Source organism: Mesoplodon mirus (genome assembly GCF_964341445.2).
Source record: "Mesoplodon mirus genome assembly, chromosome: 7".
NCBI lineage: Eukaryota > Metazoa > Chordata > Mammalia > Artiodactyla > Ziphiidae > Mesoplodon > Mesoplodon mirus.
The window spans coordinates 95,336,703-95,358,078 of record NC_138983.1 but is presented as its reverse complement, the minus strand read 5'-3'; the positions used below and the strand labels follow the sequence as shown (position 1 = coordinate 95,358,078).

Here is a 21,376-nt window from a genome sequence, read left to right as displayed (position 1 = left end):
TCCCACAGAATACATACCCCAGAAGCCCCAGGAACTCAAAAACACACACAGGCACAAATAATCTATACTTATCAAATACAGCTGACCCTTGAACAACTTGGGGGTTAGGGCGCCAACCCTCCATGCAGTGGCTCTGCATCCATGGATCCTGTAGTAGTCCTGTAGTAGTTACTGAAAAAGAAATCCACTATACGTGGACCCGTGTGGTTGAAACCCATGTTTGGGTCAACTGTACATGTAAGTCCACCTCACTAATACTGAGAACACACATACAAGCAACACCACTAAATTCTTCAGGCATTACATTTTGAAATAGACACATAGAGGACTCGAAGCCTCCTGCTACACTCACAAATCACAAATACACACATCCACAAACTACTCATGAGTATACACCCCAAATGCTCAGACACATTCAAAACAGAAAAACACCGACAACCTCTGCAGTCTTACTAAGATACATACACAATTCTCACACACCTATGGACACACACATGCAAATATTCCTAACCCCTGAACATATGGATCCCCTCCCAAACACTATACATTATGCTACCTCTCCAGAATACAAGCTCCCCACCACTACTCCAACATACAAACTGTATAGGTGTGTGTGTGTGTGTATATATACATTTCTACCCTCACCCTGAATATATAGACAGACCACCTCTTACTCCTTCCAAACACATGTATAGACACCCTAGCGTTCTCCAAAGAAATACACTTTGAATACTCCTAACAACGCCATACCTTATGAACAAACTCTGATAATGCATGCACCTGATGATGGACACGCACACGGATTAGAATACACAAGTAAGATACATGAAAATATCTCCAGCAAACCATTTATGAAACAACTTCCATATATCAAATTATCCCTAGCTATCAGGAGCCAGCTCACACATATGCAAGTACTAACAAATACCCGTATCACATATTTCTAATACATACAAATGCAATTGTCCATCTTCCCTGTAGAAACATAGAACCCTACCTCTCTATCAGATACACTCACTTCCGAAAATACATAAGCCTAAGAAGCTCCTACTGAAAATTACAAATGCACAGCCTCAGCAAATATTCCTCCAAGTGGCCATGCCCCTTGAATACACACACAAACTCATTGAACACACAACTCTCCACAAGTCCCAAATAGAACCACAATTACCCAGTACACTACAAATAGGCAATAATGTCACCCTATACGCCCTTTGTTCCAAATACACATACAGTACCACACTACTGGCGTATACATAACCCCATAGTCCCAACCTCTCACACAGAATGAACTCTGCCATCTTGCAGAATACAGGATCATACAAACACAACATACCTACACATTCAACATCCACCAGCCCCATAAAATAGTCACAGACTTGCCCTCTACACATCCAAATATACATACACAGCTCCTGAACATGCACACCCACAAACACCCCATAACCATACAACATGCCCTGAATACACAAATGATCAGCCTACATTCCCCAAATATACAAAATTAACAGACTGGACACCCAAAGTAATATACACCACTACTTTTCCTGACATTGCCCTTACGCATATGCAGATAATCCTTCCAAATCCACCATTAGACACACACAAATCCCCAAATTCATGGGTGAAAAAAACACATGTAAACATATTCCCCAAACACCAAATTACAAACACCTAACCACCAACTCCTTGAGTATGCCTGCGTCACATCTCAACACCCTCCAAATACAACACTCACTCTTACACACTCTCACAAAAACACAGGCATGACCTCCCTTCAAACACAAATATCCACGGACAAAACCAACCCACACATTTGACTACCTATCAGATTCCCACCAACCAATTAAGTATGTACAGACCCCATCTATGCTTGCAAATCAATCATGATTTGACACCAGACTACAAATACATGTTTATTACCACATTCAGCAAAGTTGCTCGCATCACTGACAAAAGAATGCAGTTTGAACGTAAGTGTTGACTGATGTTTTTATGATAAGAAGGAAGACACTAGTGAAACGATGAGTGTGTTCCTTCCATCTTCACTCATTTTCCAATCACCTGAGCTACACCTTCGGAACCAGATGAGGGTTTTCAACTCGCAAGAACTTCCCTCTAGCTTTTATACTCTTCACAACGCGCAGACTAGAACGGCACCTGTTTAATAGCTCGCACACACTATTTAGCCCCCACTGTAGGCCCCGCAATCACTGAACCCTTCATGCAGCCGGCTCCCCAGTGGTGCCAATAATCCTGGGGTAAACATCTCAAGGGAATCGAGCTCTATGGGGGCGTGAATCCACATTGTGGGGAGTCTCCTTACATGGACAAGGGCACAAATAACCCACAGGGTGAACAACAGGGCAGAGCGGTGACACCTGAGGGGTGAAAAGTCCCCGTACCCCTTACCTCAGGATTCCTAGAATTGACTCTACAGGCCGCCATGACAGGCCCCTCCCCGCCGGACAGCCATTGGGGCCCCACCCTCCGCGCTCGCGCATGCGCTCCTGTCTTCCGGAGCAAACTGCCCCAGCAGACGCCGGGAGCTGTTGAAGGACGGCGATCCGCGTGCCCGAGAGCCCCGCCCCAGTGGACGTGCACAGGCGTGCGCGGGCGTGCAGGCGCGGGGTGCGCGGGCCTAGGAGGTCTCTGCAGGAGAGGACAGAAATGGAGGGTCGGGCAAGCTGCGGAACTTCTCTGGCGACGCTCCTCGCTGGGAACCTTCGTGACGGTCTCTTCTTAAAACCAGCTCTTGGGAAATGTGCACTCGTGAGTTTTATATTGCACTCGTGAAACCCATGCACTTAGCTACAAAGAGTTCTGGAGAGCTCCGCTGTAAGCACAGTGGCCTCAAATTGGGGCAAGTACTTTCATGTCCTTTGGACTGCCGTTCCTTGGTTCTTGTTAATGTCTTTCAAAAAACAGTAGGTCCTTTTTCCTAGCACACCTGCAGTTTCCGTTAAAGAACAATGCTAGCAAAGAATTTCAGACCTGGGAAACACTCTTAAGATACTGTCTCCTGACTCCGTTCCTAGAGTTTTTCCAACGCATTTACTCTACTAGAATATTTTTTCTCAGTGTTCACAGGTGTTTCCTTTGTACGGTTTTGGGGTTTTTTAAAAAATAATTTTGAGAAAGGGTTGACCATCTGGGCCAATTTCAACAGGTAGTATGGGAACAATTTTATTTTCCCTCCCTCCTTTTTTATAATATCTTGCAGGATTTCAGTTGACAATAAAACAACAACAAAAACAGTAGCGGGATCGACTCACTGCCCTGACTTTGTAATACTTCCCGAAGAGACGTCAGTCATCAGATCCGCTTTCTGGTCAAATGCAAGATTAGAGCATTTCTCACTCAACAGGATGCCTCTGAAGACCCCTCCCATGTAACAGCACTAAGCGCCTCCAAGTGCAGACTTGAAAACTCCACAAGACACAAACATGGTATCTCTTCGTTTCTTTAATGTTTCGTGATTGAGTGGAAGATGAACTGTCTTCTGAGGCTTGTGATGCATGTCCAGAGATGTTTTTTCTCAGTAGTCAATGCCCGCCCCCACCTTCTGTGCAGGAAGTCAGAGATCATGATCCAAAGGACTTTTAGATACTCCCTTCTGTGACTGGTCTTCCCAAGTTACATTTGGGCTAATTTGATTATCTCTGTCTGTGGGGTGTAGGATTTTGAAGTATTACAAAGGTGATTGCAGAATTGGGACTGGCTAATTTTTGCACAGTGCAATTTTTGTATCAGTGGCCTTGAGAAGAGTCCTTCAAATACTGTATCAGAATTATGAGTGAGAATCTTGTAAATAATTGGTTGAATGAATGAACAAAGGGAGGAAGCAACAAGGAAGCCTGCCTTTCTCGAGTGCCTGGGTACAATATTTTGCCTCACCATTCCTCTAGTATGAAGTTATTGGTTGCAAATCATTTAAGTTTTCCTTCATTATAAAAGCTCCAGGGCTTCCCTGGTGGCGCAGTGGTTGAGAGTCCGCCTGCCGATGCAGGGGACACGGGTTCGTGTCCCGGTCTGGGAAGATCCCCCATGCCGCGGAGCAGCTGGGACCGTGAGCCATGGCCGCTGAGCCTGCACGCCCGGAGCCTGTGCTCCGCAACGGGAGAGGCCACAACAGTGAGAGGCCCGCGTACCGCAAAAAAAAAAAAAAAAAAACCTAGGTTGATGGATAAAGACGTGAAAGGAAGGAACTGTCATGCTCAACCTCGGTGCCGTGAATCAAAACAACAGTTTATAAACTGCCTAAAGAGGCACACGCCAATTGTGTTGCCACTGTGGGAGGTGGAAGGAACTTCCGGTTCTTGCCTACCTGCCAGAGCCCTCGTGGAATGTCCCCCCAGCGCACGCCACCCCACCCCGACCCACGTGCCCTCTGCCCCTCCCCCACCGCAGAACGGTTCAGCCCGCATTTTCCGGTTTACTTTCAAACGTGTCCCTCGTTGACTTGGATCCCGAGCGTTTGCTGAAGCAGGTCGCTCTCTGGCTCCTGGTCTTGACTTTTCTCATTGAGGCTACCAGGCAGCAGTAGTCCGTGCCCAAGCCTGCAGGATGGCTTCAATAGGAGGTAAGCCTATAGGCTGGGGGTGTGTTCTCAGAGACCCTGCCATCCTCACATCCTTCAGGTTCACACGTTACACTTAACTGTGGGCACCTAGTTGGACTGAAGTAGAGGGAGAAGAGAGCACTGGACGCACAAGGACATTTCACCTGGGGAGACTGGGGAGCCTGAAGAAACCTGAGACTGCCCTGGGGAGGAGGGGTCGTTGCAGGTGGATCAAGAGGAATTGCCCTGGCTATGGAGAAAGGATGGCAGCAGACAGTCTGATTCTTTCTAGAAGGGAGACAAGCCACTTTGAAACGTGTGTGTAAGGATGTGTGTGATGTCCTGGTGGTGACACAGGGAGGGTCATGAGGAAAGCCTAGAGCTGTATTGTGTTCCTGAGGCACCTGAAGCTTGCCTCACCATATCTTTCAAAGGGATTTGAACAGGAGCATACTGTATCTCAGGGGGCCGTGGGGAGAGATGGTCTTGGTGAGAAAACTATTCAGTGGGGCTGTGTGTGGCCACACCTGCAGTGAAGTGTCCTCTCCGAGAGCTAGGCAGGGGGTTACTCTAACTGCCGCAGCCCACACCTCGTCCACTCCTCCCAGCCCAGAGCTCACTTGTCAGTTCAGGTAACTGTTGCCTTGGATTCAACAGGGGATGGGCAACCATTACGAGTAACTTCAGCCAAGAGAGGGCTCAGGTTCCTGAGTTGCTCTGAATTGTTCTTCCTTTTATGGAATGGCAGTACTTCAGACCTACTTCATCTTGGCCAGTATCTCATGGTGGACCCTCAGGCTGCCTTGAGAGGAAGAGTTTGTTCCTATTTCAGGTCACTCCTTCATGGACAGGGAACAGATGTGGAGTGGGGTTGTTTCGGGTGGAATGTCTATGAAGGCTGCTTCCTCTTTTAAAGGGGGAAGGAGTGTAGCCCAGGATCAGGAAGATGATCTTCTGTGTTACTATTAAACGTCCTATGACATCTGTTCTGGTGAGTTAGGTGCACCGTGGTGTGTACCTTGTTCTCCTGAACAGGGATGTGTTTCAGACAACTTGATCGCCATGGCATCTGGCTTATGCCTGCATCTCAGATTGTCTCTCCGTTATTGGGAGCTGGAAGGGGAAGGACCACAGGCAGTCTATACTCCCACGACCAATGTAACATGACAATTCCCTGGCCCTTGTTTAATCCTCTGCAGCCATCACTGGCTGTGAAATGACAGAATCTAAGGGACACGCGCCTACTTCTCAGACCACCCCAAGCCCCTAGGAACAGAACTCCTGACTGATGACAGTGACTCTGGGCACTGGGGAAGGGGTGGCAGGACCTGGCCCATGTTACGTATCTGCTGTGGGTTGTTCGGAGATGCAGGTGCTTTCTGGGCCAGTGTCATGGGTTTGTATCAGGATTCCATTAGAGATATTTTCCAGCATTTTGTTTTGTTTTGTGAGGCTAGGAAAGAAAGAGGGGATTTATACTGAGCATCAGGAAAAGGAGGACTGAGGAGGAGGTGGGGCCCTAATATTTTACACAGTGCCTGTCCACAAAGGGCCTTTGGGGGCCTAGAACTTACCTTGCAGAAGGCCCCTACCTGCTAGTACGCCGGCTGAGGGGCATTTCTCACAGAGCGGATGTCCACACAGCTCCAGGTCTTGGGAGACAGCCTGTGAGGCTTAGGTGCCAGGGTGTGCCTTAGGGAGGCTCTCCAAGTGAGTGCTTGCTGAGGCAATTTCTTCTCGGCAGGCAGGGGTCAGGGAGCTTGGTGGATGGGCGTGGCCAGTGGAATAATTCTCAACTGGAGGTCAGGGCATGAAAATCACTTGAAGACATTTGCACGCTGCAGTTTCCCTTGTCCAAGAGTCTCTCATCTGTGGAGATTTACACTCTGAGGCCGCAGAAAGCCTCAGTCCCACTTGCCCATTCTCCTCCTCCATTCACTCTTTTCCTTTGCCTCAACAGCATCTGCACTGCTGGGAACGGATGTCCCCATGAACCCCGGTGCCTCCTTGTCTACTTTCATGGCAGTGTCCTTTCCTCCACCCATTCCTGGCGCCCAGCACTGGCCACCCTGGGAGCAGCACCTGCCACCTCTCATCGCCCCCGCATTCCCTCCCAGCAGCAGCCTGCTGCTGCCAGCTTTCCCCAGGATGCCTTTGGTGGCTAATGGTGGCTGTGGCCCCAGTGCCCCTGGGGCTTGCAACTTCACTGTACAAGTCAGGTCACAAGGGAGGCCAGTGCAGGCCCCCCAGACTCAGACCTTTATCGTTCCTCAGGGCCCCCTCAACTGGAGCGCTCCAGGGGCCCTCAGCGGGAGTGCTGCATGTCCTGCACCCATATTCTTAGCAACCCCTGCGATGGAGACCATTGTGACTGCTCCAGCTGTTGGAGTTACTCAGGCTGGCAAGGAAGGCTGGACCCCAGGCTTTCCTCCTCAAACTCCACCACCAGCTGCCCAGATGGCCCCTAACATTCGCCCAGTGAACTCTGGGCCATGGCCACATGGCACTTCCAGGGAGGGCAGCCTGGACACCAACCAGCCCTATGCCTCGCAGGAGGACTGCTCTAACCACCAGAGCGTGTACAGTAACTTCCGACGGTGGCAGCGCCTCAAGCCACTGGCCTGGAGACACCTTCCCCAGAGGCCTGATGCGGAAGCTCTTTCCTGCTTTCTCATGTGAGTGAACGCTCAGGGGGTCATGAGCTTATCGGAGCTCTTAGATAAAGAGGAACTGGGGATGGACTCGCAGGCTAGGTTTCTAGGGATACTGGAAGCGAGGTGTGAGGGCGATGTCCACGCCACGAGAAGGCACACTGTCGGTCATACGGGCGAGCCTGCCAGTCCATGACATCATGACTGAAATGTGCCTTATCTCAACTGACCCCACCCCCCTGTGAGTCTAGCCAGCTTGCTCTTCCATGATTCTCCTGGTAATACGGCCTGAAGACTTGCAGTCAGAGAGGGTCGTGGTGTACGTTGAGGAGCCAAGGAGTGGATGCCACACTCTCCTGTGCTGCCGTCTCCTTTCATACAGCACTTGAGTGTACATGGCCGGGGGGGGGGGGTCACTTCGGAGAAGGGGGAGGAGCGCGGGGCCCAGGAGAGCGCTTCATGCACGCCTCGACTTTGTTGATGTGGAGAATTCCACTAGGAACAGGGTGATGGGAGAGCTCTCCTAAGGGCATGGGCTCTCTCCCACTAGAGTTGTGAGCCTGGCAGGCATTTCCATCCTAAACCTCCGGTCCCTCGTAAAAAGGGGACAATCACACTTCATTCAGAGGACCGTGCAGAAGACTCCTTGGGCTAATCTATGAAGTGTGAGCGGATTGCCTGGCACATGCCATGCCTCATTGATGATGGTGATTTTTATTATGAAAAGGCAGCCTTGAAGAGGAAAAGAGCTCCCCAAGGCACAGTGTCCCAGCTCTAGCCTGGGAGTGGATGGTCATCCTCGAGGGAGTGTGAGGTGGTGACAGCCGTAGCCGGGAAGGCTTGTCTCTGCTCTCCCGGACATCTGCCTCTCACTCTCCTGTTGCTCAGTCATGCTGTGTTGAGTGATGTGTGGTCCACATTGGTGGGTGGGGTCAGGCAGGTGGGGGCTGGGCTGGGCACAGAGACTGACCCCGAGTGCTTACAGCCCAGCGCTTCGATCCCTGGCCCGCCTGAAGCCCACCATGACACTGGAGGAGGGACTGTGCAGGGCCGTGCAGGAATGGCAGCACATTAGCAACTCTGACCGGATGATCTACTACGAGATGGCGCAAAAGTAAGTCAGCGTCCTGGGCCCAGGGGCTGCGTGGAGGGTGAGGCGAGTGGGTGAGGGCAGGGTCTGGCCGTGGGGGTGCTCATCAGAGAGGACAAAGGAGAAGGGCTGTCGCTCGGAACGGGGGGCCCGCAGCCCAGAGGCCCTACAGTCCTCCAGAAACCCCTCCCTCACCTTGACAGTTTGGGTCTTCTGTCCTTCCTCCACCACGAGCTCTGCCCTCCCCTGAGTTTGACCTACCCTTGCCCTCACATGAAGGTCTCAGGACAGGGCAGGGTGAAGCTGTGAGTCCAGTAGGGGTCCAACTCCGGCCATATGGGCTGGGCCGGGGGAAGAGCTCCACCCGCCAGCCTGCTGCTTCCTTAGTGGTGGCTGGCTGGCGGCCACTGACATAGATTTGGAACCCCCTCTCCTCACGAAAAGTGGCCTGAGTGGGTACCCTGGCATCCCTCAAGAGGCTGGGGAAGCCAGCTGTCATCAGCCCAGGGGTCTCTGGCCCTTCCAGTGTTTGCTCCACGGTAATCCCCTTGGTTTAAGAAACAAAACCAAACAAACAAGCACCTCTCAGAGGAAAGGAAGGCCTGTCCTCTAAGCTCAGCATCCACATCGTCCAGCCTCTCCTGAGCCCTGTCTCCAGGTCTACGTTCCAGAACTCTCAGTCCCAACCCAGGGTCCTGGATTTGGGCAAGGACCCCTGTGGGGAACACATGCCTGTTCTAGCCTCCGGCTGTCAGCCCTTCATGTGGCTCTGGATGGGCGGCATGAGGAGGGTGCCCCCTGGGTCAGCCACGTGTCCCGTTGACCTGGTTCAGTGCAGCGACCTGGCTCTATGCTGTTGAATGCTCTCCAGTGCTGGTGAGGCCGGAAGGGTCCCAGATCTTGTATCAGTTCCAAGAGCAGCTCTCTGCTGTGGACAGCACCTCACAGGGCCTTGACAGCCCCAAGGCACATCCTCTCCCAATCCCTCATTCTTGGCTGCCTTTGTTGGGCTCTAGAACCCAGGCCATTTTCTCAGGGTGGCCTGTGCCTCCGTCACCCCCCAGGTTCATGCAATTTGAGGCCGAGGAGGAGATGCAGGTTCAGCAGTTGCAGTGGATGCAGTGCGCGCAGGGCCTGCCTCCTCCAGCCCCACCGAAGCTGGATCCTCGGGGGCCCCCAGCCCCGAAAGTGGGCCTTCAGCCAGCCACCCAGGTTCCCACTGGAGTTGAACACACAGGTAACAGGGGCCCAGGGTTGGCCACTGTTCCCATGTGGATCATTTTCCTTCAAGACAGGGGCATTGGTCCTTCAAGCAAAACAGCCACCGAGGCGGGGGGTGGGGGGTGGGGTCTCAGATGCCCTTTGTCACTACGGGGTATTGACTTGGTCAATTTTGTAACTTCTCTCACGCCTCCCTGTCAAAGGACTGCACACAAAGTCTGCCTAAGAAGTGGGCTTGATGGGAACACCCATTGGAAAATTGGAGGTTCCCCACTTCCTTACATGTGACTCTCTTAGATGCCCCCTTACCTCCCCCCTCTAACTGTGCATGAAGCTTCAGGTGGTCCTGACCCCCCCACACCCACATCAATGTCCCCCAACAGTGCCCTCACCAGCGTGCGCTCGGTGGTCAGGAGGTGGACCGGAGCCCCTCACCTTCCTTCCCTTCCTCCTGCTCTGCCGCAGCCTGTGCTCCCAGGATGTCCGGCCCCAGGGCCCAGCCCTCCCACCCGAAGCCACACGGGTCCCAGCGACCCCCGGAGCCCAAGGCACCCGAGGAGATTCCACCTGAGGCTGTGAGGGAATATATGGACATCATGGAGGCACTGGTGGGGCCCGTCCACTCAGCCACAGGCGACTCAGATGCAGAATGGGGAGAGGACGGAAATGAGCTGCAGCAGGAAGAGGACGGCACCTACTCGGACCCGGATCTCTTAAGCTACATCGACAAGCTCTGTTCCCAGGAGGACTTTGTCACCAAAGTAGGCTAGGCCTGGAGACTGGGGTCTGCAAGATGCCAGGGCATGGAACTCTCAGCACCCAAGATCTGGGTTCTGCTCAGGCCGTTGGGACTTAAGCTCAGCTCCTTGTTCCTGAGCCTGGTGTTAGGGGAGGTTTACGCAGATGTTTGTGTGTATATGTTTGTGTCTATCTGTGTGTATGCCTTTGTGTCTGTGTTTGTGCCTCTGTATATGTGCTCTTTTGCGTGTGACTGTGTATGTGCATGTTTGCGTGTGTGTGTGTGTGTGTGTGTGTGTGCGCGCGCTGACCATCCCCGCCTTGTGGAGGAGAGTGGGGTGGGTCTCTGCTTTTCACTTTCCCTCCTGGCCTTCTTGTCTCACAGGCCACTCCTGGCCAAGGATGCTCACAGCCTCTTCTTTCTGTTCTAGGTGGAGGCAGTCATTCACCCTGGATTCCTGGCAGATTTGCTTTCCCCAGACCCACAGCTGGATCTCTTGGCCCTAGAGAAGGAGCTGGAGCAGGAGGAAGGGCTCACCCCCGAAGAAGTGAGACAGGGGAGGGAGAGGGACACTCAGGGAGCCAGGGGACCCCACGGGAGGGGGACCCCAGGTGATCCAGGGGACGGGGAACCCAGATGACCCAGGGGAGCCAGAGGAGGGAGGGATCCCCAGTAGAACAGGGGACACAAGGGACACCCAGGAAGACCAGGGCACGGAGGGACCCCAGTGAATAGGGGAGAGATAGGGCCCCAGAACAGGAGGGCCACATAGCGCTGTCCATCCCTCCCCTGCCTGGGACGCCTGGCATGGGGAAGGGCCCATTCTGGGGTGGGTGCAGTGCAGGGTGAAAGGAAGGAGAGGATAGGGAGCCGGGAGGGGAGGGAAGGTCACAAAGCTGGGAATCAGTTGCAGGAGGATGGCAGGACTGCCACAGTGTCTGTATTTGGATTCGAGTCCTGGGGTCGCCCGTCCCCTCCTCCCCCCCAGGGCCATTGTCCCACTGCCCAGTGCTCCTCCTCTCACACGTGTGTGTGGAGCCGTCACTGTCCTCCTCCCTCCTACCAGCTGGTGCAGAAACGACTCCTGGCCTTGAAAGAGGACGACGGTGTGCGGGCAGCCCCGAGTCACAGTGCACCCGGAATGGCCTCAAGTCCTTCTGAGTCCGACGCCGGCCAAGGTGCCCAGAGGCACGACCAAGACCCCCATCTAGGGGTCAGTGATGAAGCCTGCCCACCAGAGATTGATTCTGAAGCTCTTCATAGGCTCATCCAAACAGACACTGCCCTGTGCAGGCCCAAAGTCTTTGTTCCCTCTGGAGGACGTCAGGAGTTCTCTATATTCCGGCCCGTACGGCTCTCCCCTCCCCAGGCTCAAAGGCGCACCGGCCCTCTACTGAGATCCAGGGATGCGTCTGTTCTCAGAAAGGCCTCTCCTCTTCGGGAGGTCCGAGTGCCCAGGGACGGGTCCAGTGAGAACGAGGAGGTGCTCCAAAGCGTCTTCATCGTAGACTCTCAGCATATACTGGTGCCTTTTGGGATGTCCCTCAGTCCTGAGCATGTCTCAGTCCTGGCTTCCTCTGGAGGTTGTGGGGCCCAGAGTGCTCCCCAGTCCCCCTCCTCTCAGAGAAGAGGCCTCAGCCCAGCTCCACCAGCCGCTCCCAAGTCGAGGAAGCGGGCTCTGTGTGGACGCCCAGCCGCTGCTGAGAAGCTGCCCATCCCCGGGGCTGGCCTCGGCGTCTCTGGGAGGCCAGCCTTGGCTCTGGGGCTGGCTCGCCCCTCACAGCTGAGAAAGAGAAAGCGTGACCCGTTTGACACAAAGAAGCGTGGGAAGAGGAGGAAGAAGCACTGCAGCCGGTAGGGAACAGCTGGGCCGGCCCTCCAGGGCGAGGCCCCAGGGCAGCCCCCTGGGGAGCCTAGGGGCTCCTCCTCCTCCCAGTGCTGATCCTGGATGATGTGGGGGGAAGGGAGGGGGGCAGGACCACCAGGGTGGGGAGGGGGAGCGGGATTGTGGGGGGTTAGGGAGGTGGGGGAGGTGGGTGTGGCCAGGTGTGGGTGGGAGCAGGACCTTTGGAGTGATGTATGTAAATTGTGAACAAAGATCGTTTTCGTGGGAAATGCTCTCAGGCCACTGTCATCTTGTTGGTGTTGAGCTGCTCCACAGAGAGCGATCCTGAGAGGAAGGAAGGATGAGGGAGGTCACAGGAGCTCTAGGTCTACAGGTGGCCACACCTTTCCTCCACATAGACAAGGACTCCTCAGGCTGCCCCTGGGAACGCACAGCTCTCACTTTCCCCAGGGACCCCCTCATCAGCCCCTTCTCTAACGCCTGCTTGGCTAGGGCCCTTCTGGGGCATCTGTACCGTCTTCTGCATCCCTGGACCTTCTGGGGAGGCAGAGCTGCTCTTGTGCCTTTCAGCCCTCTGGACACTCACCAGTTTCTAGCATGGAGCCTGGAGACGGCCCTTGTCATTATGGAGCTTCTCTCTGCTTTCCTGAAGCAGCCAGACAACGGCGCTGGGATGACCCTCCGCTCATCTAGGGTTTCCTGTGTGGGTGGCCTGACCAGAGACGAAAAGTCTTGGCCATGGGGACAGGACTGTCTGCCTCATCGTAGCGGGAGCATCCTCTAGTTCCACTGGGATTATTGCAATGTGGAGAGTGGTGGAGGCAGCTACCTCTTAATCCCAATGAGGATGCAACAAGGGGAATGGGTGTGGGGAAATTCATGGGGCACCCGTTAAAGGTCTGTATAAGGGAAAGGACAGTTGGGCCCCTTTGTGGAACTTGTGGGATTTCTGTGCAGCAGCATCTCGTTCAACTGAGGGAGGAGGACCCATCTGGCTGTGGCTGTGGGGACTGGCGTTAGGGGCCTACGGGTCTGCAAAGACACCCCAGAACTACTGTCCCTTCCCTTTGCACCCATGGCTGGACATGTGTGTGTACTGGTATCAACACTGGTTTGTATCCCCATAGAAAACAGATCCTCCTAACAAACTATGACCACGTTTCACAAGAACAGCTTGCTCACAGGGGCGGCAGGGTGTGGGAGAGGTGTCTGTGGCCCCAGATCTGAGTGGGAGCTGGGATCCATGCTGAGGAGTGTGAAGGCCTCAGTCACCGTCCTGTGGGTGCCAGCAGAGGCTTCGAATCATCAGAGCAGGGGAAATGACCCCCTCATTAGAGTGAGATGAGCAAACAATGAGGGGCAGGGAGTAGACCCCTGCTGTCTCCCGGAAGTGCCTCCCCTCCCAGTCTGCTTAGCCTCTGTCACAGCCTGTGCTGGCCCACCTCTGAAGCCCCTTCCTCCTAAAGCACTGAGATGCTCTGATCTTTTATGGACCTGCCCTGGGCCTCACCCCCCCTTCCCTGCTGGCCAAAGGCTCTTCTCCTGCTTCTGAGTTCTGATTCCTTCCCCAGGACCCAGGCAGGTGTTAGGACAACAGAGATTCCCTGAACATGACCCCTACACCACCAGCATGCAAAACTGGGGCCGCAGGCTTCCACAGGTGGCCTGACTCTCTGCTGGACCCTGCAAAGAGCTTGGAGAAGAAAGGGGCTCATGTCTCTCCACCTCCACAGAATCCGTAGGTCAGCCTCACAGGTCCCCCTCTGTCCAGGTGGGCAGCACATATGTGCTCCCAGCCCTCCTTGACCCTTTGTGAAAGAAAGTTTTTGCAGCTTAGTAGTCTGATATTAGTCAAGGTGTCTCAGGGCTTGTTCCTTTTGAAGCCCTACAGGAGAATCTGTTTCCTTTCCCTTTCTGTCTTCTAGAGGCTGCCTGCATTCCTTGGAATTAGTCCCTTCTTCCATCTTCAAAGTGCATCACTTTAATCTCTGCTTCCCTCATCACATGGTCTCTCCAGCTCTGACTCTCCCTGTGTCCCTCCTATACAGCTCTTTGTGTTTATATATAGCCCACCCAGAAAATTCAGGATAATCTCTTCATCTCAAGATTTTTTACTTAGTCACAGCTGCAAAGTCCATTTTTCCATACAAGGTGACGTTCACATATTGTCATAGGAGGGGTTAAACACGGACGTTTTTGGGGAACCATAATTTACCCTACTAGAAGAAATCCACAAGAATACCTACCATCAGAATCCACATGAGTAATAGACTATGACCAAGTGGAATTTATTCCAGGGATGCAAGCCTTGTTCAATGGTAAAAAATCATCAATGTAATCTACCATATTGAGTCTAAAGAAGAAACACATACTGTCACACCAATTAATACAGAACAGGCATTTAACGAGATTCAACACCCATTCATATTAAAAATGCTCAGAAAACTAGGAATAGAAGGTCACTACCTCAACCTAATAAAGAACATCTACAAAAAACCTACTTCTAACATCACATGAAATGGTGAAAGAATGAATGCTTTTCCCTGAGTTCAAAAACAAGGTTAGAATGTCCACTCTTATCTTAGTTTTCAACTTAGTACTTTAGATTCTAGTTAGTGTAGTATAGCAAGAAAAGGAAAAAAGAGGCATACATATTAGAAAAGAAGAAATATAACTGTCATTCTTTACAGATGACATAATTGTCTACATAGAAAATGCCAAGGAAGGTATAAGTAGACTCATAATAAATTATAATAACTTGCTTTAGCAGGATCTCAGAATATAAAATCAATACATAAACATTAATACACAACATTGATCATATTTCCACATACAAGTAACAAACTGAACGATTGAAAACCAAAATTTAAAACATATTAAATAGGTTCCAGTTCAAGATGGCAACATAGGAAGATCCTGAACCCACCTCCTCCCACAAACACACCAAAGCTACAGCTACATATGGAAAAATTTCCTCTGAAGAAAACTAAAAGATGGTGGAGCAACCCCTTCACATCAGGAAAACAGAGGGAAACCACATCAAAACAGGTAGGAAAGGCTGAGACACAATTTTGCCATAAACCCCATCCTTGGTGTGGAGACACACAATTAGGAAGGAACTCAAAACCTGGAGCTTCTTCCTGAGAGGTGAAGGGTATGGACCCCACATTGGGCACTCCAAATTTTAAGGCTGGCACCTGAGAGATAGACCCTCAAAACATCTGACTTTGAAGACCAACAAGGCACATCCCATGAGACCCACAGGGCTGTGGTGAACTGAGGAACAGCTCTTAAAGGGCCTGTGCACAGACTCACCTGTCCCAGGGCCAAGTGTAGAAGCAGCCCTTTGAAAAGCACTCTGACTTTTTGTGAAAGAGACTCACTTCCCAATTTTAAAGCATTAATCTGAGGAACAGGGGCCTGCTGGAATACTCCCCAGGGACAGAGGCTGGCGGGTGCCATCTTCCTGCTCTCTCTCTGCCTTGATAAAACTGAAAGGTGCCATCTTTTTTCCCCTTTTTCCTTTCCTGCAGGTGACAGCTTTGTGCTCCAGCCAGCTGGCTCCTTCTTCCCTGCTCTTCCTCTGTCTTGCTATATATATATATTTTTTTCTTCTTTTCTTTTTTTCTTTTCCCTCTTTCCCTTTATTCAAATGGTGTCATCTTTGCAGTCTTCCCATCGCCTCACTCAGCCAGTAAGCATCATCTTCACACTTTCCTTCTGATGTGCTCCAGAGAGCCAGAATCTCCAAGACAGGAGATCCCATTTTTGTGGCCTCCACTCAGGGGATGCTCCTTGACCACCTGGCTCTGGAGGCCAGGAGGGATTTCTTTTCTGGGTCCCATGGGACTGTAACAATTGGAGAGACAGTTCTTGGCAGGATACCACCCCCAGGATGTACCACTACACATCAGACTGAGACACAGCCCCAGCCTTTACATGAAAAAGGCCTATTTGCTAGTAGGGACAAGACTTAAGAGCAGGCTTCAGGTTCAGCACACATCTAGAGCTACGGATGTGCTCTCGGGGAAGGTACACTGGGGGTGCCATCTCTCCACCCTCACTCTGCCTTACTACAGTTCACTGGTATCTCCCAGAATGGAGCTTGTACACTTATCTGAAGCACTGTTTTCTTGTGACTGCTCCCCAGGGAACACCTTCAGATTGCTTGCTTCTGGGGCGCAGCAGGGCTTCCACTTGCAATCTCACAAGACTAAATACATTTGCATTCTTTAAAAGCTGTTACCAAGTTTTCTGGCTTCCTATCAACCTGACTCTAGGTGCTGCCTGAGATCCTCCACTTTGGGTTGCTCATTTGTCTTGGCACACCCTCAACTGCTGGGATGGTGTGCCAGGTCTATTAAAAATAAACTGCTTAGACAATCACAAAGGTTTGAGAGGCAACCAAGAGTAGACAGGGTTAAATGACAAGGTTCATCTGTCACACAGCTCTTCAAGACTGGGAGATGTGGCTATTTCACTTAATGCATAGAAACCAACACAGAGAGTCAAGCAAAATGAAGAAAGGGAGGACTATACTCCAAAAAAAGAACAAAATAAAACCTCAGGAAAAAATCTTAATGAAATGAACATAAGTAATTTACTTGATAAAGAGTTCAAAATTATGGTCATAAAAATGCTCACTGAACTCAGAAGGAAAATGGATGAAAACAGTGAGAACTTCAACGAAGAAATAGAAGATATAAGAAAGTTCCAAATAGAAGTCACAGAACTGGAGAATGCAATAACTGAACTTAGAAATACAGTAGATGAAGCACAAGAAAGAATAGGTGAACTCAAAGACAGGTCAGAGGAACTCATCCAATCAGAGAATAAGGAAGAAAAAAGAATGAAAATAATGAATATAGCTTAAGGGATTTATGGCACATCAAATGGAATAACATTCACCTTATAGGAACTCCAGAAGGAGAAGAGAAAAGGGGGCAGAAAACATTTGTAGAAATAATATCTGAAAACTTTTCCTAACCTGGGGAAAGAAACAGACATCCAGATACAGGAAGCCCAGAGAGCTCCAAAGCAGATCAACCTAAAGAGATCCATACCAAGAAATATTAAAATTAAAATGTCAACGTTAAAGATAACAAGGGAATCTTAAAATCACCAAGAGAAATACAACTTGTTATATAACTTGTTATATACAACTGGTTATACAACTTGTTATATAACTACATCAACCTAAAAAGCTTCTACACAGAAAAATAAACAATCAACAAAATGAAAGGGCAAGCTACAGAATGGGAGAAAATATTTGCAAATCATGTACGTGATAAGGTGTTAATATCCAAAATATATAAGGAACTCATACAATGACTATATCTATATCTATATATAGATATATAGATATAGATAGATATAGATTTTCAAACAATTCAATTAAAACTTGGGCAGAAGAACTGAATAAAAAATTTTCCAATGAAGACATCCAGATCACCAACAGGTTCATGAAAAGATGCTCTACATCACTAATCACCAGGGAAATGCAAATCAAAACTACAACGAGATATCACCTCAAAGAGACTAAGAGGTAACAAATGTTGACAAGGATGCAGAAAAGGAAACCCTTGTGCACTGCTGGTGGGAATGTAAATTGGTACAGCCGCTATGGTAAACAATATGGAGTCTCCTCAAAAAATTAAAAAGAAAACTACCATACATTAGCAATCCTGCTTTGGGTATATATATATCCAAAGAAAAAGAAATCACTATTTCAAAGAGATATCTGCACTCGCACGTTCATTGCAGCATTATTCACAATTGCCGAGAGATGGAAACAACCAAAGTGTCCATACATGGATAAATGGATATAGAAGATGTGGTATGTACATAGATGGAATATTATTCAGCCATGAAAAAGAAGAAAATCCTGCCACTTGCAACAACATTTATGGATCCTTGGGGCATTATGATGAGTGAAATAAGTCAGAGAGAGAAAAATAAATACTGTATGATGTAACTAAATTGTAGACTCTAAAACAGCCAAACCCAGAGAAACAGAGAATAGAATGGTTGTTGCTAGGGGTTGGGGGAAATGGGGAGATGTTGACCAAAGGGTAAAATATCCAGTTAGCACATGAATTTCTGGGAATCTAATCTACAGCATGGTGATTGCAGTTAACAGAACTGTATTATATACTTGAAAGTTGCTAAGAGAGATCTTAAATGTTCTCACCAAAAAAAATGGTATTTATGCGAGGTAACGGAGGTGTGTTAACTAGCTCCGCTGTGGTAATCATTTCACAACATGTAACATACCAACAGGTTGTACACCTTAAACTTACACAATGCTATATGTCAATTACATCTCAATAAAGTTAGAAAAAATACAGAAAACAGACTGTTGCACAACATTCAAGCAAAAATACTAGTTTGGGACTGCTTTTTCTTGAATTTAGTCATTGTTCCTTCTTGAATCTGTTTTCTATCACATGATAGCAGACTCATACAGGCAGCTTACTTCTGATCAGGCGCAGCCAAAGAGAAGCAACTGATGGTATATGGGAGTTTAGGGATAAGCTATGAGATTTCTCCCTTTCTTCCTCTACTTTGTGAAGATTCTCCAGCAGCAACTGTGTAACTTCCACGGCTCCAACTCCAATGAGACAGAACTGGTGTGGTCTGACATTGATGATCATTTAACCTGGCCCTGGACGCCTTTACAACCCTCTCCTTAACTTTGCCTTTCCAGCATAGGGGTACAAGTAAATTCCTGTTCCTACTAATCACTCCATTATCTAGGTGGCCCTTCTTTACTTCTCAGAAGTTTCATCACTGGTGTTCTTAATACCCTGTATTAAACTTATTTGCAAAGACTTGAAACAATTTCTATTTTATTTGTTATGGGCAAATACAGTATAATAAAATTTCCAAATATTAAAAAAATTAGAAGACACATGAAATCTCAAAATGGGGAAACGTTAGCCACGTTTAGGAAGAAAATGTACTAATATTATTGGAGGAGAGAATGCAGGAATTGGAAGATAACACTAATGAGTTTGGAAGGTATAAGACTGTGGAGAAGTTTGAATGGTGGGCTTCATGCCACAGGAAATAGGGAGTGATTCAAAGTTCTATAAAGATTGTGCTCACTTCAGCAGCACATACACAAAGTTTTATAAGATGAATCTGAAAGTGGTAGGCAGTTTGGAGTATGCGATGGAGTGATGTCAAAGAAAAATTGCACCGGATGGTTAAACAGGCAAGGAGTACTTTACTCAAGATGATTCTGTAATAGGGGAGAGAGACTGAACTCCGTTCTGCTGAAACAAAAGGCATGGAAGTTTTTAGATGCCAGGATGAGCTGTAGGAAAAATAGTAGAGGATGCTGGGGAAGAGGTTGGTCAATATAATCAGACCATCTCTGTTTGCTTTGGCTCTTATCAAAGTTAGGCTCCTATACTCCCCACAGAGACTGGGAAGTAGGGGCAATACCTTTCTTGAAGGTTATATTTCAAAGAGCTGACTCCCAGGTCCTTGAGAAAGACATTTCTGGGTTGGAAAATTATCAAGTGACTAGGAGAAAATTTACATCTCAAAGGGGCAGAGAAAGAATTTATAATTTCAAGTTTCTTAAAGTAAATGTTTTCAGAAAAGGGAGGTTAGGGGCCTATGGTAAAGAAAAATCCTGTCTGAAGTTTAGCCAAACAGAGGGACACATTAAGGCCATCTTGATCAGTAGTTAAAATTAGCATTACCTTCAGGAAGGTTATTTTATAAAGAAAAGCAATGCTTTAGGAACTTTCTCAGAAGAATGAAAAGTAACTGTCTGCTAGTTAGATACAGGTCAGGAATAATGAGAAAGGGCAGTTACAAAGTAAACTCAACTAATGTTCTCTGTGTTGTAGCTTTAATAAAGATGAAATAAGTAGAAAAAAAATAATCCATTGGTACACGGTGAGAGCCAATTGGATGGACTGCCCAATTAGAAATACTTCTTTATTTTCTAGTCATTATCAGTCAAGGATTAACAAACCTACTTTTATTAGATATACTTCTGTCTAGGGATTGAGAAATATCAATTATTTAAACTTAATCACTACTTTATTTCTGTGAGATTTTTAAAAATATACTTTGGGGAAAAGTAATGGAAGAGTGATATAGCACTAAAACATTGAAGTGAATGACATAATAAGATCCTATCTTTCTCAATTTAAGGAGAAAAAAAGGGAGGGCAAAAGAAATGGGCAGGAAGTAAGTTTACCTACCAGTCATTGTGTCAAGTGTTTTCATATATTTCTCTAATTTAATACTCACAAAACAATGAGACATAAGGAAGATATTTATCCCATTCCATAGATGAAACTCCGTTTACAAAGTAATATATCAACCATTTGTAGAGCTGACCCTTGAATTTAAGGCCTTACGTCTGTGGAAATGCAAGAGCCAAACCCTGCTAATACAAGGTGCTTAGAAGAGGTAGACTTCAGTGAGCAGGAAAATCAGAGCATGCGTGAACTGATGACAAGTTTTGCTGATCTAGTAGCTTTGTGAGATTTGTCTAGATTCAAAGGCCCTTGCTCTACTAAACCATCAAATTAGAGGTGGTCTCCTTCTGAAACAACCAATATTTGCAGAGCTATTCAGACTTTGGGTCATGGTATTTTTTCAAGGATTAACTATTATCACTGGCTTTTCAAATTTTAACTTTAGAAAGTCCTTGCTTTTGTTGGAAGCAATGTTAAATTTTGATGCAGTTGTGTGCAGGGATGAAACTTGGTCGCCCTCTGGAGGCTATTCTCAGGTCCGACTAGCATACCTTAATTTTGAGAAAGAAGTCAGGTCTTAACAATTTAACAACTCATTTTAAATGTGTGGAACTTATGTATATACATTATACTTTTTTAGAAGTTGCAAAACATTGAGTTCAAAATGCTCAAAATATTTTAAAATGCTGAATTAAACGATTTATGGCATAGCATGTTTTGAATTCCTGTTCTCCCTTTGGAAATGGAGATGGTCATCATTCTCCTTTTATCATGCAATATCTATACTGGGACTAAAACCGTTATTTTTTCCTCTCCTATTATAGGAACACATGGGCAATTAGTTCTATAAAATGAATAATAAAACATATGACACAATACTATACACTCAATTACTACCAAGATCTTTCATTTTAAGTTTTAAAAAAAAATCTCTAAATTTCCAATTAAAAAAATTTTTTTTTCTTTCTCTCAGAGATAAAACATCAGAGCTTACAAGAACCCTTAAAAACAGAATGGCTCAAAGGATAAAAATGTTTTGCTCCCTA

General features: G+C 48.3%; 3 protein-coding genes across 3 annotated transcripts in view; 2 read left to right on the top strand and 1 right to left on the bottom strand.

Annotated features, from left to right (window-relative positions):
- The window catches only part of LOC309808888 (uncharacterized protein), a gene marked incomplete at both ends in the record, with an annotated part of 92,765 nt that overhangs the window by 24,414 nt on the left and 46,975 nt on the right, over positions 1-21,376 (bottom strand). The gene's annotated exons all lie outside the window — the stretch shown is intronic.
- On the top strand, positions 6,352-12,431 carry LOC309808071 (NUT family member 2G-like). Its single transcript, XM_082628078.1, has 4 exons — positions 6,352-7,236; positions 10,365-10,428; positions 10,693-10,809; positions 11,329-12,431. Exons 1-4 carry the CDS (start codon positions 6,551-6,553, stop codon positions 12,118-12,120), a joined length of 1,659 nt encoding a protein of 552 aa, XP_082484204.1. The 5' UTR covers positions 6,352-6,550; the 3' UTR covers positions 12,121-12,431.
- LOC309807660 (NUT family member 2G-like) lies at positions 7,628-10,784 on the top strand. Its single transcript, XM_082627491.1, has 3 exons — positions 7,628-8,326; positions 9,367-9,539; positions 9,989-10,784. The coding sequence occupies exons 1-3, from the start codon at positions 8,118-8,120 to the stop codon at positions 10,291-10,293; spliced, it is 687 nt and encodes a 228-aa protein (XP_082483617.1). The 5' UTR covers positions 7,628-8,117; the 3' UTR covers positions 10,294-10,784.

What these genes read in the sequence shown, in the direction of transcription:
- LOC309808071 (XM_082628078.1), top strand. Translation starts at nt 6,551, where the DNA reads ATGAACCCCGGTGCCTCCTTGTCTACTTTCATGGCAGTGTCCTTTCCT. An exon ending in TAGGGGAGGTTTACGCAGAT is followed by an intron (nt 10,429 to 10,692) that starts GTTTGTGTGTAT and finishes TTTCTGTTCTAG; the next exon opens with GTGGAGGCAGTCATTCACCC. An exon ending in AAGGGCTCACCCCCGAAGAA is followed by an intron (nt 10,810 to 11,328) that starts GTGAGACAGGGG and finishes CCCTCCTACCAG; the next exon opens with CTGGTGCAGAAACGACTCCT.
- LOC309807660 (XM_082627491.1), top strand. Translation starts at nt 8,118, where the DNA reads ATGTGTGGTCCACATTGGTGGGTGGGGTCAGGCAGGTGGGGGCTGGGC. An exon ending in TACTACGAGATGGCGCAAAA is followed by an intron (nt 8,327 to 9,366) that starts GTAAGTCAGCGT and finishes GTCACCCCCCAG; the next exon opens with GTTCATGCAATTTGAGGCCG. An exon ending in CACTGGAGTTGAACACACAG is followed by an intron (nt 9,540 to 9,988) that starts GTAACAGGGGCC and finishes GCTCTGCCGCAG; the next exon opens with CCTGTGCTCCCAGGATGTCC.